General features: G+C 37.2%; 1 protein-coding gene across 4 annotated transcripts in view; it reads left to right on the plus strand.

Moving 5' to 3' along the window:
- Positions 1 to 17,766, plus strand: part of Rbm27 (RNA binding motif protein 27) — a 77,412-nt gene that overhangs the window by 21,142 nt on the left and 38,504 nt on the right. For 2 of the 4 annotated variants that reach the window (XM_004631239.2, XM_004631238.2), the window contains exons 3-8: positions 1,067 to 1,191; positions 6,556 to 6,647; positions 7,301 to 7,494; positions 8,841 to 9,101; positions 11,885 to 12,160; positions 14,746 to 14,880. In XM_004631239.2, coding sequence (XP_004631296.1) covers positions 1,067 to 1,191; positions 6,556 to 6,647; positions 7,301 to 7,494; positions 8,841 to 9,101; positions 11,885 to 12,160; positions 14,746 to 14,880 — 1,083 coding nt within the window. Of the gene's footprint in view, positions 1 to 1,066; positions 1,192 to 6,555; positions 6,648 to 7,300; positions 7,495 to 8,837; positions 9,102 to 11,884; positions 12,161 to 14,745; positions 14,881 to 17,766 lie in introns of all 4 variants that reach the window. The other 2 variants (XM_023715333.1, XM_023715334.1) reach the window with 1 other exon arrangement.

The following is a 17,766-nucleotide window of genomic DNA, read 5'->3' on the forward strand; positions in this document are numbered from 1 at the left end:
TTTTTTTTTTTTTTTTTTTTTAATGCATTTGGTACAGGGTCTCACTACGCAGATCGGACTTGTAGTGATCCTCATGTTTCCAGCCTGTTCTGCACTGGGATTACAGGTGTGTGCCACCAGGTCTTGGTGGCCGGCTCAGCGTGCCTGGGGGTGGGGCAGGCATGGAATGTGGTTCTGGGGATTGAGTCTTAGTCCCTGTGCTTGCTTAAGCATGCTCTTAGTGCCCTGAGCTATCTCGCTGGCCCTTACATTCAGTCTTGTGTGTATGGATAATCAGTTTTCTCTTAGCACCATTTGGTGAAGAGCCTGTCTTTTCTTCAGCTTATGTTTTGTCCTCTGTCACAGGTCAGATGTGGGAATGTGCCAACGGTGGTTTTCTGCATCCTTTATTTTCTCATTGAGCCCACCACATATCTGTTGATATGCCAATATTGCACACCATCCTTATAACAATGCTGATTTTCCAACTGATTTAAAAATCTTTTTAAGTTTTTGAATAGGTATACATTTAATCCAATTATATAAAGTTACACCAAGATAATATTCCTGTCTATTCTGCTTGTACCCCTTTTTCTCCTACATCACATAGTTTTTCAGTGTTTATGTCCTCTGTAGTTGAACAATGAAGAAATTGTCTTATAGCTTCAAGATTTGATGTTATTAGTACTGGTTATTTCTGTAAATGTTTTGTGAGCTGGGGGTAAGGCTCAGGTGGAGTACTTATCTAGCATGTACGAGGCCTTGGATTTGATCCTTTAGTGCTGCCAAAAAAAAATTGTGTTCTCTTGTGCAAATGTTTTATTATTTTACCTTTATTTAGGTGAGTTTGGGTTGTTTCTAATCTTTTGTTATAGCATACTCTGAAGAATAATCATATATATATTCATATATATATATATACATATATATATATAATTTGCATGTGTGCAGTTACATCACAAGGACTTCAGTAGACAAAAGGGGTTTAATCCCATCAGTGTATGATGAGATCGCTTGTTTTTCTAAAGCTTTGTTAAACACATTTTTACTGTTTATGCAAAATTTAAATATTATTTCTTCTCTTTAGAAACTTCAGGTTTTGTGGATAAACTATTTGAAAGTCTCTATACTAAGAATTACCTTCCACCTTTGGAACCAGTTAAGCCTGATCCAAAACCACTAGTCCAAGAAAAAGAAGACATTAAAGAAGAGGTAAGATCAAATTTTTATTTTGCTTTTGAGAATTTACTCTACTTTCTGTTGCCCTTATTCCTAGTTGGAAAATGAGCTTTGTAGAAGTAATTATCTTTTTTCTTTTTTTTCCTGGAACTGGGGATTGAACTCAGGCCCTTGTGCTTGCCAGAGAAGCACTTATTCCATTGAGCCGTCTCTCCAGCCCCATAATTATCTATTGATTGATGTTCCTGGGCTTAGAATTTGGTACAGATTCTACATCAGGGTTTTCAGTTCCTTAGACCCGAAGAATTGGAAAAATTTTACATAGCTTGTTTAGGCATCATGGAAAGACTTTAATTGCTTTGATAGTGAAAAGTTAAGCAACATTTATTTAGTGGGGGTGGCGGAGATGGCTCAGTGGAATAAGTGCTTCCCTGGCCTAGTGCAAGGGCCTGAGTTCAATGCCTGGTTCCGCCAAAAAAACCCCAAAAAAACCCAAACCCAAAAAGCATTTATTTAGTGATGTCTAGAAAAAAAGAAAACTTAAATTAACAGAGGCTTAACTGAACATAATATATTAAAGTGAAAGAGAAATCAGTAGGTAATATTTTCCTGTGTATATTGAAGCTAGTATTATTATTATTATTTATTTATTTATTTATTTATTTTTCATTATTTTTGGTGGAACCAGGGATTGAACTTAGATCCTTGTGCTTGCCAGTCAAACACTTATTCTACTGAGCTATCGCCCCAGCCCCGAAACCAGTATTATTATTATTTTTTTTTCCAGTATTGTTTTTAACCGTATATATATAGTTGGGTATGGTGGTGCATGCCTGTAATCGCAGCACTCAAGGAGGCAGAGGCAGAGAACTGCTGCAAGCTTGAGGCCAGTCTGGGCTATATGGTGTGTTCAGAGGTAGTCTGAAGTCCATAGCTAGAACCTGTCTCAAAACAAAAAGTAACTTTAGACATCATTATTACAATTGGAATAAAAATGATTTTATCATGTAGAAGTTAAAAAATAAAATTATAGATGACAACCTAAGTAGACCAACATGGGAAAACTTGTAGGGTTCATTGATAGTTTCTTTAGATGACATATTATATGGTAAGACTGGATTTTGTCAGGCTACGTGAGTTAAAAATAGCAGTACAAGTTATTTCTCTGCTTCACTTTTGCATTAGAAACTTGAGGATTGTAATACTTAGTGAGGATTAAAAGATTTTATATACAAATATTTCATTCCTAGGCCAGTGCCTGGCAAATAAATGTTAACTGTTACATAGAAATATTTTCCAAAATTGGCTTTGATTAATGTTATTCTGAAGACTAAATGAGTTATTTTAAAAAGTCTTCTAATTTGGGGAGTTGGAGAAATGCTCAGTGGAATAAGTACTTGCCTGGCAAGTGCAAGGGCCTGAGTTCAATCCCTGGTTCTAGAGAGGGAAAAATTCTAACTTGGAAATAATTTAAAACTTGAATAAAAATTGCTATACTACTATACTCATAACATCTGCCCAAGTGTGTTTCTTGAAGATTGCCCCAGTCTCTTTACATGTTCTTGCACAAAACTTTTTCGCTAAGTTTTTTTTTTTTTTTTTGCTCCTAATGCCTTCAGGGCAGGTTTGGCTGGCTTGATTTGTGGGGATGGAACCACAGCCACCTGAGCCTGACAGCTCTGTGGAAGCAGCCACTTAAAGAACTGAGCTAGGGCCGGGCCCCCAGAAGGATTTTTTTTTTTTTTTTTTTTTGCTAAGTTATTAGTAGTAAGTTATATACATTGTGGCCCTTTACCTCTAAACCTTTGTTCCTTTCTTAATGGTATTCTCTAAGGTAACTATAATACCATTAATTAATTTCAATAAATTAATTTATGAGATAGGACCTTACTATGTCATGAGGGCTGACCTTGAACTCACTATATAGCCCAGGCTGGCCTCAAACTCAGGGCAGTCCTCTTGCCTCAGCTTCCTAAGTGCTGGGATTACAGGTATGTTCCACCATCCCCACCAATTTCAGTAAATTTAACAACCAGTTTGATAAATACTCATACCGGGCTTGTGAGATGGCTCAGTGGTCTAAAGCACCTACTTAGAACAAGCTTAGCAAAGCACGGGGACCGCGGTTCAATCCCCCAGCACCACATGCCAGCCAGCCCCGCCCCCTGGTGGACTGAGCTGGCCGCCCCCACACATATAAAAAAAAAAAAAAAAAAAAAAAAAGAAGTCAATTTTAAAAATAAATAAGTAAATACTCATACCATTTGAGTTCCAGGTTAATTAATTCACTTAACAGTATTTCTTTTTTTTATATATGTTTCTTTTATGTCCAGTCCAGGATTTATTGAGATTGCTTATCGTTTAGTTATCTTAGTTGTCATTTCTGATTCACATTTTTTTTCCCCTTGAAAATCCATAGGGATTTGTATTATATGCAATGGAGTACAACCCTGCTGTAAAGAAGGATAAACCAAAGTTATTTGTAGGAAAATGGATGCACTTTGAGACCATAAGGTTAAGTGAAGCAAATCAGACACAAGGGTTACCAGTTTCTTGTTTATGTAAATATAAAGAGCAAAATGAAACATGCATGATAGGAAATAGAGATACAAATCTTTTGCACAAAACAAGGAGAGTTCCTGTGTACATCAGGCTGGCTTTGAGTGCTTGGATTATAGACTTGGGCCATCACACCCAACTTCAATTCATTTTTCAGTTCTGTGCTGGTTGAACTGATTTAACAGTAAAAGAAAACAAAATGTGGTAATATTATATTTAGGATTAACTGAAACCACTATAACTTTTTGTTGTACCAAGCCTTGTGCTGTTTTTTAATCCCAGCACTGGGGGAACGCTGAGACAGGACGATTGTAAATTTGAACCTATCCAGGTGTGGTGTTGCATACCTGTGATCCCATTACCCTTATATGGTCCTAGTACTTGCAAGGCTGTGGCTGGGCTCTTCAAGTTTGTGACCAGTCTGAGCTACCCAGTGAGTTCAAAGGTTCAAACCCAGTCTGAACCACATGTTGAGATGCTGTCTTAAGAAAAAAAGAGAAAAAAGTGTGAGCCTTGTCTGGGCAGTTTATCAATTTTCAGACTGCATCCCAAAATAAAGAGAGGGGCCTGAGATCTATCCCAGCACAGAGCTCATTGGGTCTGTGTGTGGTACCTTGGGAAGGTGAAGGTGGGGTGAGGCTCCCTACGTGTCTCTTCAAGTAACAGAAATAGGAAAAGACTGTGAAGTATTTTATAGAAATTTTTCTTTGACACTTTATACAGTATTTAATTTATGATCCATGGCATCGATTAAGTTATAAGTTGTTTTTTCTTTCATTTTTGCCTTTTTATTAGTATATGTTTATAGTTCATGATTACATTCCTCGTAGAGAGTTGGTGCATTTATAGAACACATCTCAGTTTTTTTCTCATCCACTTGATTTACTTCACTTAACCTTGTGTTCTCAAGGTGCATCCATTTTCCTACAGATTACAAGCTTGTCCTTTTCAATGGCAGGGCTGTACTCCATTGTGTATAAATACCACATTTTCTTTATCTATTCGTCTGTTGATGGACTTATATACTGTTTCTAGGATTTAGCTATTACGAACTGTGCTGCTATAAAAATGAGTATCTGTGGATCACTAAAATTTTTGCTGCCATGGGTGTTTTTTTCTACAGCCACTAAAGTGTAGTGATTTAAAATTTAGAAGTTATATGTTTGAAAGGCAGCTCATTTGAATATGAGGAAAAGTTTCATTATCTTGAACTTTGAAAGAACAGTTTAGGGCTGGCAAGATAACTCAGCGGTTTAAAGCACCTGCTTAGGCAAGTGTGGACAGGTTCAGGGGACCACGGTTTGATCCCCGGTACCACATGATACACCAGCCTGCCCTCAGGGTAGGTGAGCCAGCCTAAAAAAAAAAAAAAGAAAGAAAGAACAGTTTAAAAAAAATGTTACCATAATTTCATTTGTATCTTTTTAGCCAGTCCTTTTAATTTTGAGAACTGTGAAAAATGGCTAGTATCAACTTAGGTTTAGAATTACCCCACCTGGGGGGAGGGGAGATGGCTCAGTGGAATAAGTGCTTCCCTGGCAAGTGCAAGGGAATTACTCCACCTGACACTATATGTTCCTTGTTTGTAAGATTTTTTAAATATAATTTATGTGTAATTTCTGACAAAACTAGTTTATATAATTGGGCGTAAAATAAATGTTTAATTTAATTCTATTAGATAATGCGAGCAGTTTTTTGTGGCATGTACCTTTGGTCTCTTTTTCTGGTCTGTGGTCTGTTGATACAGTTGTACTGAGCACAAGGTATGCTGCATTGTATCATTAGTTGCTTTTTAATTGGACTGTTGGCCACAGGGGGAACCAGAGGAGAGAATTTGGATATTGGTATAACTCATCCTGGTGTTGAAAAAACAACACAAGACATGTGCTATGATACGAAGCACAGTGAATTCGATCCTGTTTTCTTTATTCTCTCATCTTAAAGTTTTATTTTGTGAAGGAACTCATTTATTCTTTGTAGTTTTTTACTGTTTGAGTGCCTACTAGTGGATTTACTACATCCTTTGTATTTCTTGTGAATTGATAGAGAATGATTTTTAAATAGTCTGATTAAATAGTGTTTTTTTTGTGATATATGGTTGCCATATTGTGATTCCACTTTCTGTTGCCTGAATTTTATTAAGTTGTGATCTCATGCTCCGTCCCTTGACTCACTTCTTGTTTTAGAGCTGCAAGTGAGCTTCCCCATTAAGTGGGAATTTAATTAATTTTTACAAATGACTTTATTTCATTTTTCTCAAGTCAGTGCTATAGAGATATCTGATTTGAAAGCAACTTGTTTAAAGATAAAGTCACTGGTTCTCTTTTTTTTTTCTGATTATTCTTCACTATTAGTCTTTAAAGAATCCTTCAGGTTTTCTTTAGTTCCAATGTAACTTTTCTACAGTTTCCATGAAATAGTTTTATAGCATTCACTGAGGTAGCTGTGTGTGTCTGAAGCCTTTTCTGTGAAATCTAAAGTTCTCTTTGTACGCAGATATGTTTTATGATTAGTAAGATATAAAGTGTTTTGCTAAAAAAAATGAAGTGTTTTGCTATGTGATACTTAATGATTTGCTGTTTCTGCTATTTCAGTGTAAGGGTGAATTGCTTATTTTTTTCTGTAATATCATTGTCAATCTTAAACTAACATTTAAAATTAATAAACTGTTAAGGTAATTTGAGCATCTTTTTTACTTTTCGTGGTCTTTGGATATGATTTGACTTTTTAGTGGGCTTTTTTGTGCACTCTTTGTGCTGGATGGATTATCAGGTGGCTTCTGTGTTTGTAAGTTTTATAGAAGGTCTTTTCTTATTTCTGATGAATGTTTTTATATAGGTATTTCAGGAGCCAGCAGAAGAAGAAAGAGATGGCAGAAAAAAGAAATACCCTAGTCCTCAGAAGACTCGTTCAGAATCTAGTGAACGAAGGTCTGTATTTTTCTTTTATGAGGAAGACATTGCTAAGTCAGGTATTACTTGCTTAGCAAGGACTTTGCAATGATTGTAAATAAAATATACATTTTGACTCCTTGTAAACTCATTAAAGAAGTGTTACTTTTCTTTCCCATTCTGTTTTTTCTCATCTCCTTTCTATTCTTTTTATAAACAGTCATCATTATGTGCTTTCCCCAAGAGCTCAGGGGTGGGAGCAATCTCCTGAGAGAATAATAATGAAATGTTCCATTTGGTCAGGGGTGCTCACGATGAAAATTAACTGTGTTATTTTGTATTATAAATGGAGCAGTTTTTATGAGGCATAATCAGTCTACCATCAAAAAATAGGTATTAAAAATTTTAGAAAAATTTTGATTTGAGCCCTTTTTCTTTTCTAGTTCTGTTTCTGCCCCTCCCTCCATATATTGGGTTTACCTTTTTGAAAATTTCTCCCCACCCACTGTACTTCAAGTGCAAATTGGTTTTTCCTTTCTGTGTAGTGGATTAGAAAAATTATGGGATGCTCTTTAAACTGTAGAAAATCACAGACATGAGTTTTGATAACTCCAAGAGAGTATTTCATAGTCTACATTTGTTTGCAGACTCTGTTCTCTATCATATATGGCTTTTATAACTGTGTGTTATAGGACACGTGAGAAGAAGAGAGAAGATGGCAAGTGGCGAGACTATGACCGGTACTATGAGCGGAACGAGCTGTACCGTGAGAAATATGACTGGAGAAGAGGCAGGAGTAAGAGCCGCAGTAAAAGCCGAGGCCTCAGTCGAAGTAGAAGCCGAAGTAGGGGGCGCAGCAAAGACCGGGATCCCAACAGGAATGTTGGTGAGTAGATGAGATGTTCTCCTAGAAACTTAGTGGTTTCTTTTTTCTTTGTCCTTTTTAAAGATAGTTTTTTTTTATCCCTTAAAGAGAAGTGTTACCTTTAATGTAATATAGCTAAGTGATATAAAAATTGGAAAAGAAGCTACTCATAAGGTATATTACATGTTTAGATTTATGTAACTTTTTTCTTTTTCTTTCTTTTTTTTGCGGTACCGGGGATAGAACTCAGGACCTTGCCAGGCAGGCGCTTAGGCCATTGAGCTTCTCCCTGGCCTATATGTAACTTTGTATGGTAAAAATAAAATACATTTTGTACAATAAAAATGTCCTTTAATTCACAAAGCTAACACTAGAGAAGAGGGTACCTTATTTTGCTTGTTTTCTTTTTTGAGAAAGTAATTGATTTTCTGTAAAGCTGCTTGAAGTTTGTAAAGTTAAAAGGAAGCCAGGCACTATAGTACATGACTGTAATCCTAGCTCTCTGAAAGCTGAAGCAAGAGAATCACAAATTTGAGCCCAGCGTTAGCAATTTAGCGACTTAATGGAACATTGTCTCAAAAATTTAAAAATAAAGGGTGGGGATGCAGAGGCTTTGGGTTCTAGCTCTTATATATCAAAACAGCATCAACAACAACAAAAAAGAAAAAAAAATTAGATTATGAGATCCCAGTGATTGATGTTCCAAAATGTTGATTTGAGGGCTGGCGATATAGTTCAGCAGACTAAGCGCTTGCTTAGGTAATTGCAGGGGTCAGGTTTGATCCTTGGCACCATATGCCACGCTGGCCTTGCCCCCTAGGCATGCTGAGCCAGTGATGGAGTCTGGGCATGGTGGCACACGCCTGTAATCCCAGCACTAAGAAGGCAGAAATCAGGAGGATCACTGTAAGTCCAAGCTGTGTAATGAGACCCTGCTCACACATACACACAAAATATAAATAAAATACTGATTTGGCAGTCAATTCTTGGGTGACGTTCCTATTAAATATTAGTGAAGAAGCTGATCTTTTTTTCTATCAATATAATTGATGTTGATACAAAAGATGATTTTTCATAAGTTATCAGTCAAGATAGGTCTCTTTTTTGCTATTGGGGATCAAACTCAGGACCTTATCCTTGCCAGGCAGGTGCTTATACCACTAAGCCACATCCCCCTGACCAAGATAGGTCTCAGGTCTTGTTGTTAATGTTCCTATTTTTAGTATGTATTAATCATGAGAGCAGTTTGGGAAATGGATGGCTTAGTAAATTGACTCCGGTATAATTATCTTTCCTGCTTTGCGAAAGTATAAGCATAGTTAAGAATATAAATGATCTATTTCTTGTTTTTGTTCTCTCTGAAGCAGAGCACAGGGAAAGATCAAAATTTAAGAGTGAAAGGAATGATTTGGAGAGTTCCTATGTGCCTGTGTCTGCACCACCTCCAAACTCTTCGGAGCAGTATTCCTCTGGGGCTCAGTCTATTCCCAGCACCGTGACTGTGATTGCACCTGCTCACCATTCTGAAAACACCACAGAGAGTTGGTCTAATTATTATAACAATCACAGCTCTTCCAATTCTTTTGGTCGAAACCCACCACCAAAGCGGCGATGCAGAGATTATGATGGTAAAATTCCTCACCTTCTCTTATGTTGTACTCAAAAGTACTAGTTAAGCAAATGTTGCATATATTGCAGACCTTTTCTTTATACCCTAGATTATATTAAAAAGTATGAATGGGGAGGAGAATTTCTTTAATCATATGCTTATTACTTGATGATTTAATGGTTTGGCTTCAGTCAAGAGAATATTTAAACTTGACTCTTTAATAGTTTATATTTTTGTTCTTACTACTTCAAGCTGTAAGTATACCATAAAATTGGATAGATGCTAGAAATTTTTAATTTTTTTTGTATAGTGTTTGATGGTAGGAATTTGTTAACCATGTGTCATTTGCTATTTTAATTTTCTGACTCCATTTACGTGAATGAATCCATGTATTATGTTTGAGTTTTTTATTGTGGAAATACTTAAATATTTACTAAGTTTGACAAAATATAATTAATGGTAGTATGTCTGTTGCCTCTTTTCAGCAATTACCAATCATGAATAATCATTTTTCTTTATATTCCTTCACATTTATTATCATGTATTATTTCTTTCTCTCTCTCTCTCTCTCTTTTTTTTTTCTTTTGCGGAACCGGGGATTGAACTCAGGCCCTTGTGCTTACCAGGGAAGCACTCATTCCACTGAGCCATCTCCCTGGCCCCTATCATGTATTATTTCAAGGAAATCTGATCATCACTTTTATTCAGTACTAGGGATTGAATCCATAGCTGTATATATGCTAGGCAGGCACTGTGCTATGGAATTAAACTCCAACCTCTGACTGTTTTTTTTATGTAGAATGCATGGTTTATGTTTTATTTATTTATTATTATTATTTTTAATGTATTTAGTATAGGGCCTACAGGGCCTCACTACACAGATTGAACTTGTAGTGATCATCTTGTTTTCAGCCTCCTAAGTGCTAGGATTACAGGTTTGTGCCACCACGCCCAGTCTCAATTGCTGTCTCAGCAGGCCCCAGGGGTGGGGCTGGCACTGGCACTGCACGCCAGGGATGGAACCCCAGTCCCTGCGCCTGCCTAAGTGAGTGCTTTAGTCTGTTGAGCTATCTGGCCAGCCCTTTATTTACTATTATTATTTATATATTTTATTTTGGCTTTTTGAGACAGTAGTCCAGGTTGGCTTTGAACTCATGGTGATTTTTCTACCTTAGCTTCCTGAGTGCTGGGAATATGGGTGCGTACCACCATGTGGTATAAACATATACTTAAATCCTCTAGTTGCTCAGCTAGAGTTCTCTTTCCCAGGCTATCCTGATAATGTCAATTTCTACTGTGTATTTTTCCAAGTATAGTATGTTTAAGTCTGTATAAACAAATATATATACATGTTCTCTCCCACTTTTTTAAACTTACGTGCCAATATATTATTTTTTCACAGGATATTTTTCTATTTATTTTTTAATGTACTTAGCACAGGGTCTCATTACACAGATCAGACTCTTGATTCTCCTATTTTCAGCCTCCCAAGCACTGGGATTACAGGCGTGTGCCACCATGCCCAGTCTCAATTGCCATCTCAGTGTGCCCTGGGGGCGGGGCTGGCACAGCACTCCAGGCATGGAACCACAGCCACTGCGCTCTGCCTAAGCAGGTGCTTTAGTTCTGCTGAGCTATCTGGCTGGCTTTTCACATGATTTTTTCATTTAGTATTTCCTGGCAGTAATTCTATATTAATACATAAAAAAATCTCTATTTTTTAGGCTTTTTAATGATCTGTATGTGCAAAACTACATTTGATCTATTTTTTAATTGATTATATACTGGAAATATTTCTGATATTTCTCCATTGTAAACTGTTACAGTGAAAAGCCTATGTAATACCTATTTAAATATTTATTTTTGTATATATATGGGGTATGGGGTGATATTCCAACATGTACAGTGTTCAGATCAGGATAATTGACGTATTTATCATCCCAAAATTATATTTCTTTGTGTTGAAAATATTAAAAATCCTCTCTTGTTGGCTATTTTAAAGTAGTCAAGTAATTGTTGTCAACCATAGTTGCTCTGTTTTGTAGAACATTGTAGATTTCTTCTCCTTTCCAGCCAGATGTTTTAAACTGATATTTTAATTTCTAGATATAGAAAGAATGATTACTTTAGAATAACATTGAGAATAAATCATTTCAATTATGTCATCTAGTTCATGGTTCTTTTCCTCCCCTACTGCCAACCCTTTGCTATAGTATTTGCCTAAATTGTCTGGGTTCTGGGTTGGGCTCTGTGGTACATACCTGTTACCTCAGCCTTTTGGGAGGCTGAGGCAGGATTTCAAGTTTGATCCTAGTCTGGGCAACTTGTGGCTGTAGCTCAGTGGGAAGCCCTGGGCTTAATCCCCAAGACTAGGGGAAAAAATAAATCTAGGTTTTTGTTATAAAAATTTAATAGCAAATAGGTTAATCTAATAGCAACTAGTAGCTTGGTTTTGGTCCTGTTATTTTTATCTCATCAAATCACACATAGTATATAAACTAGAGAATATACTTCCCTTTATCAAAAATATGTTATGATTAACAGGATAACACTAAGACTTTAGACTCCTTAGAGAAGAGCACCACCTTAAAAATGAGAATGGTAGATGCTGGACATTGTGCACACACCAATCATCCCAGCACTTGGGGGTCTAACAGAGAGATCACCAGGAGTTTAAGGCCAGCCTGAACTACTTAGTGAGTCCCTATCTCAGAACAGCAACAAATCAGAATGCAGAGTTTTTCAGTGCTTTATTTTCTGAACTTTAATAGTTCATAATAAAATTCTTTTTTATCTTTACAGAAAGAGGATTTTGTGTACTTGGTGACCTTTGTCAGTTTGATCATGGCAATGATCCTCTAGTTGTTGATGAAGTTGCTCTGCCAAGTATGATTCCTTTCCCACCCCCTCCTCCTGGTCTTCCTCCTCCACCACCTCCTGGAATGTTAATGCCTCCAATGCCAGGCCCTGGGCCTGGCCCTGGCCCAGGTCCAGGCCCGGGTCCTGGTCATAGTATGAGACTTCCTGTTCCCCAAGGACATGGTCAACCTCCACCTTCTGTTGTGCTTCCCATACCAAGTAAGTATATGTTGGCCGAATGAATCTTTGGTAGTGAAATCTACTTGCAAGAATCTCATCCATGTTTAAACTTAATAATCTGATTAAGTTTTTGAGAAATAAACTAATGATAGAATTTGAAATATATTTTTATACTTAGGTGCTGTTCTTTTCTTTTTTGCCATTGATTATATAGCATGTTATTATTGTATTTCCAATGTAAATTTTATCTGTAGTGACCAAGTCTATACTGACTTACCAAAATCTCACTTGTTAGGGTCTTCTAAGGTGTTAGAGAAAGAACTTAGCAATAATTTAATGGTAGTCTTTAAAGAATATCTCTTGGGCTAGGGAGATAGCTCAGTAGAATAAGCGCTTGCCTGGCAAGCACAAGGTTCTGAGCTCAATCCCCAGTACTGCAAAAAAAAAAAAAAAAGAATGTCTCTTAGCATATGTTGAAATAACATTTAAAAATTTGCATTGTGAAAATTTTCACAAGTATACACATTACTTTTATATATATATGTGTGTGTGTGTATGCATTATACTGCATATACTGTTACTGATGATTATCAAAGTTAAGCTAGTTTTCTATGATTTATTCCCCTCTTCCACTCACTCTTTGAGTTATTTCAGTTTTTGCTGGTTAAAACTCTTAAGTGTCATTTTACCAGTTGTATTTACTTCATTGTGGATCTCTACTGCTAGGGACTTTATTGTCACATCCACTAAAATTTGAGTGATAAATGTTTAAACATGGTCATTTAAAACATTTTAACAGTTACTAGTATAACATAAACCAGAAAGTTAAGACGAAATTTTTTTTTCTTTTTTTTCCTTTTTGAGGTAGGGTTTCACTATGCAGTTCTGGCTGGGCTTGAACTCACTTTGTAGCCCAGGCCGGCCTCAAACTCATAGCAGTCCTGCCTCAGCCTTCTAAATGCTGGGATTACAGCCATGAACCACTGTGGCTGGCCTAGCAAATTATTTTTGAAAAATTATTGTCATTTAAATAAGTCATTTGCACTTGTGCTCTCTCTGTGTTTTAGGGGCTGAGTGTAACTCAGTGGTACACTGCTTGCCTAGCACAAGTGAGACCCTACATTCAATTCCTGGCATTGAAAAAAAACCCAAAAAACTAAAAAAGTTAAAGATCCTTTTATTTTGCTGTAGACCAATTTGCAGTTGCGAAGACAGCAATCCCAGCACTGAGGAGGCTGAGGCAGGAATATCACTTCAAGTTGGGGGCCAGCCTGGGCTGCATATGTAGTGAGACTGTCTTTAAAAACAAAACATTTGGCCGGGGAGATGGCTTAGTGGAATAAGTGCTTCCCTATCAAGCGCAAGGGCCTGAGTTCAATCCCTGGTTCTACCAAAAAAAAAAAAAAAAATTTGCAAAGATAGGTTCCCAGGATCCCATGTACTCATTACAAAGCTTCCCAGAAATAGAGTACTCTTAGAGAACTCATTGAATTAATAAAAATGAAGTTTTAGAGTTTAATGCATAGATTTGATCAGTAAAAATGAGGTTCTTGTATGAATACTTAGTATTTTCACAAGAAGAATGTAATTTTAAAACAAGTTGAGATGTGTTTCCCTGATAAAGTAGTATATATTTATGTGTAGAAATTCTAAAAGATGTTTCAGTATAAGAACCTATTTGTATAAAAATTAAATGTAAGAATATAATTTTTAAAAACATTTTACCATGAAACATTTTGAGCAAACAAAATTGAAAGAATTGTACTCATGCACTCATCTAACTACCACAATGAGCATTTTACTGTTTTGGATATCACTTATTTTTCTATTTCTCCATTTTTATTTGGTGTTTCTCAACACATTACAGACAATAGAACATTTAAAACATGTATATCACTTTTTTTCCCCCTTGAGACAGGGTTCATGCTGGCTTTGAACTCCCTAGGTAGCCCAGGCTGGCCTTAAACTTAAAGCAATCCTTATCCCTCAGTCTCTCAAGTGCTAGGGTTATAGGTATGCACCACTATGCCTGGCATTAAAATGTTTATCATTAATTTAATCCATTTGTAGAAATCTGTAACCCCAGAAAATTTTCTCAAGTCTGTTTTAGTCGTTTTCTACTTGCCTCTACGGAGGCAACAGTTCTTTGTTTAAAAAATGTATTTGGTGAAGGGTCTCACTACACAGCTTGGACTCATAGTGATCTTCCTGTTTGTAGTCTCCCCAGCACTGGGATTATAGGCGTGTACCACCAGGCCCAGTCTTGCCCATTCTTGGTGGCCAGTTCTGTGTGCCCAGTGGTGGGACCGGTGCAGTGTGTGGTGCCAGGGATTGAACCATGGTCCCTGTGCTTGCCTAAGCAGGCGCTTAGTCTGCTGAGCTATCTCGCTAGCCCTCAGTTCTTTATTTTTTATCCTTGATTACTTTTTTCTGTTCTAGAACTAAGAATGTCATTTTAATTAATTATAGCTCACAATGGCTAAGCCTGCATGTATCAAATTCCTTAATTTTGTTCAAAGCCTGGGCAGATTTTTCAAGTATGAATATTTAAGTTACTACCAGTGCAGTGAGTACTTTTATTAGGAAACATTAATCCCATACCTGTCACCTTCTGTAATCTGTAGGACCACCAATATCACAGTCAAGCTTGATAAACAGTCGTGACCAGCCTGGGACAAGTGCAGTGCCCAATCTTGCACCAGTGGGAGCAAGACTACCTCCTCCTTTACCCCAGAACCTCCTTTATACAGTATCAGAACGTAAGTAAATGTTTCAACTCAAAATTACTAGCATATAGAAAAGCCAAGCTTTCTTACATCAGTGTGATTCTTTTAAAATTTTTTTTACATTTTTATTGACTGTATACCTATCCAAATTATATTTGTGTCCACAAAGTACTTTACCATGTGCTTATGCCATTATAGTCATATGTTAGGGCTATATGGGAAAGGCAATGTCTTCTGTTTTGGACAATGTCTTCTCTTTTTGGAAAACTCTTGACAATAAAAGTTTCAACTGTTAGCCTCTTCTGTAATATCTTCTGTGGAGCAATAATCTTAGTCTTTATTTTTAAATTATTATTATTATTTTAAAAATTTTATTTAAGTGTGTGTGTGTGTGTGTGTGTGTGTGTGTGTGTGTGTGTCCACCAGGGGGCGGGGCTGGCTGGCATGTGGTGCTGGGGGTTTGAACCGCGGTCCCTGATGCTTTGCCAAGCTTGTTCTAAGTAGGTGCTTTAGACCACTGAGCCATCTCACCAGCCCCTAAATTATTATTATTTTTCCAGAACTTGGGAATGAATTCAGGCCCTTGCTCTCGTCAGGGAAGCGCTTATTCTAGTGAGCCGTCTCCCTGGCCCTTAATTTTGTTTTTTTGAGATAGGGACTTGCTGTGTAGTGTAAGTTGATCTTGAAATCACTGTGTAACCCAGACTGGCTTCAAACTGTAGATGGGCCACTATGTTCAGCTTGTTTTCTGAAACAAATCGATTTTAAAGTTTGACTATTTTTAAAATGTAAGGTGGTCTATCTCCTAAAAAGTGTGCAAAAGGTCAGGTTACCTATTACTTAATTTGTATGTGGAAATGAAGATAGAGTGTATCATTTAAATTTTATTAATATGTGTTTATGCTGTTGTAGCATACATGTTTGAGTGTAGAATGTTTTTGTTGACTCCTAATTCTTTGAAAACTTAGTTACTTGTTTAGTTTACTATGCTTTTAAGAAAAGTCCTTTCTCCAACACTAGTTTTGAGGGGCCAGAGAGATGGCTCAGTAGAATAAACACTTGCCTGGCAAGCACAAGGGCCTGAGTTCAATCCCTGGTTCCACAAAAAAAAAAAAAGTTTTGAGCAGGTCATTGGCTATTAAACAGGTGAGATGATGAGATTTTCTCTTCATATAAAGAACTTTCTGGGGCTGGGGAGATAGCTCAGTAGAATAAGTACCACATCTCCAACTCTGCTTTGCTTTTTAAAAAAACACCTAATCAAGATTCTTTTTTCTTTTTTGTGTGTGTATTTGTATTTAGTACAGGGTCTCACTACACAGATCGGACTTTAGTGATCTTTCCTGTTTTTCAGCCTTCCAAATGCTGGGATTATGGAGGCACATCACCACGCCCGTCTCAGAGTACATGGGCACCAGCACGGCAGACTGGGGATCAAACTCTTGGCCCCTGTGTCTGCCTAAGTAGGAGCTTTAATCCGCTGAGCTATCTGGCTGACCATAGGTTTTGTTTTTTTGGGATAGGGTCTTATCATGTAGTTCAGGCTGTCCTTGAGTTCATTTTGTAGCCCTTGCTGGTTTCAAACCCTCAGTGATCCTCCTGCCTCAGCGTCCTGAGTGCTGGGATTAACATGTGTGTGCTACCATGCCCAGTTTCTTTTCTCTTCATTATATATACTCCCCCCTCCCCTTTTTGAAAACTGAACTGGGAACCTTTGCACTTAACCTCACCTACAGTCCTTTTTTTAAATTTTGAGACAGGTTTTTACTAAGCTGCCCAGGTTGGACTTGATCTTGGATCCTCCTGTCTCAGTGTCCATGAGTGCTGGTATTACATGTGTATGCCACGTTTCCTGGCCTTAAAGTGTATTTTCATATATCTGCTCTGTCCTTGGCCCTCATCATTTCACTTTTTTCTTTTTTTATTTTAGGGAAGGGTCTACAGGGTGTTCAGAGTCTCACTACTAGATCGGACTCACAGTGATCCTCCTGTTTACAGCCTCCCAAGAGCTGGGCTTACAGGCATGTGCCCAGTCTCAGTTGCCATCTTAGTGCGTCCCAGGGTATAAACCCCAGCCCCTGCACCTGCTTGCAGGCACTTTAATCCACTGAGCTATTTGGCCGGCCCTCATTTCATATTTGGATTATTGCTACAGTGTACTTGATGCCATTATATTTAATGTTTCACCCTACTAGGATATACCATTTAATATTGTTAAGCTAATGTGCCTAAAGCTGTCTTCCTGAGAAGTCTTCAGTAACTATCATTTCTTTTTAAATCATCAGCAAACTCCTTTCTGTAGCTTTTCTTTCTTTAATCTACTTCTTTTTTGGTGATGTCTTTTTTGCTGTTTCCCAGTTTACACCTTTTTTAATCAGGCCCTTTCTGCCCTTGTCATGACTCAACTTTCTTTTCCCATTTTCACTCTTAGTTGTATGCTCTTTTACTCTTAAGGCCCAGAGAGATCTTCTAAGTACCTGGGGACCATTATTACTCTGCTCTTCACTCCTGCTTTACTAACATGTATTTATTATATAAAAACATACTTATATATAGGCATGTTTAGCTTTTTTTAGGTAAATATTTCTTTTTCTTTTTTTTTGAGACAGAGTCTGTGTGTTCCAGACCAGCCTTGAACTTGCTATGTAGTCCAGGATGATCTTGAGAACTTGGGGTGCTCTTGCCTCAGCCTCCCAACAGTGCTAAGGTTACACACATGTACAACTTGCCAGCTTTATGTAAACCTTATATCCAGCTAAACTTCTACAAAAGTCGCACAATATTCATTTGTTCTTTATTTTTCATGTTTAGTGTTTTAATGTAATCCTTATTACCACTAAAGGTAATAATGTAATCCTTATTACCTTTAGTGGTAATAAGGATTACATTATTACCACTTTCAATTTTTTTTTTTTTTTT

Source organism: Octodon degus, unplaced genomic scaffold, assembly GCF_000260255.1.
Source record: "Octodon degus isolate 3935 unplaced genomic scaffold, OctDeg1.0 scaffold00040, whole genome shotgun sequence".
In the NCBI taxonomy this organism is placed as follows: Eukaryota; Metazoa; Chordata; class Mammalia; order Rodentia; family Octodontidae; genus Octodon; species Octodon degus.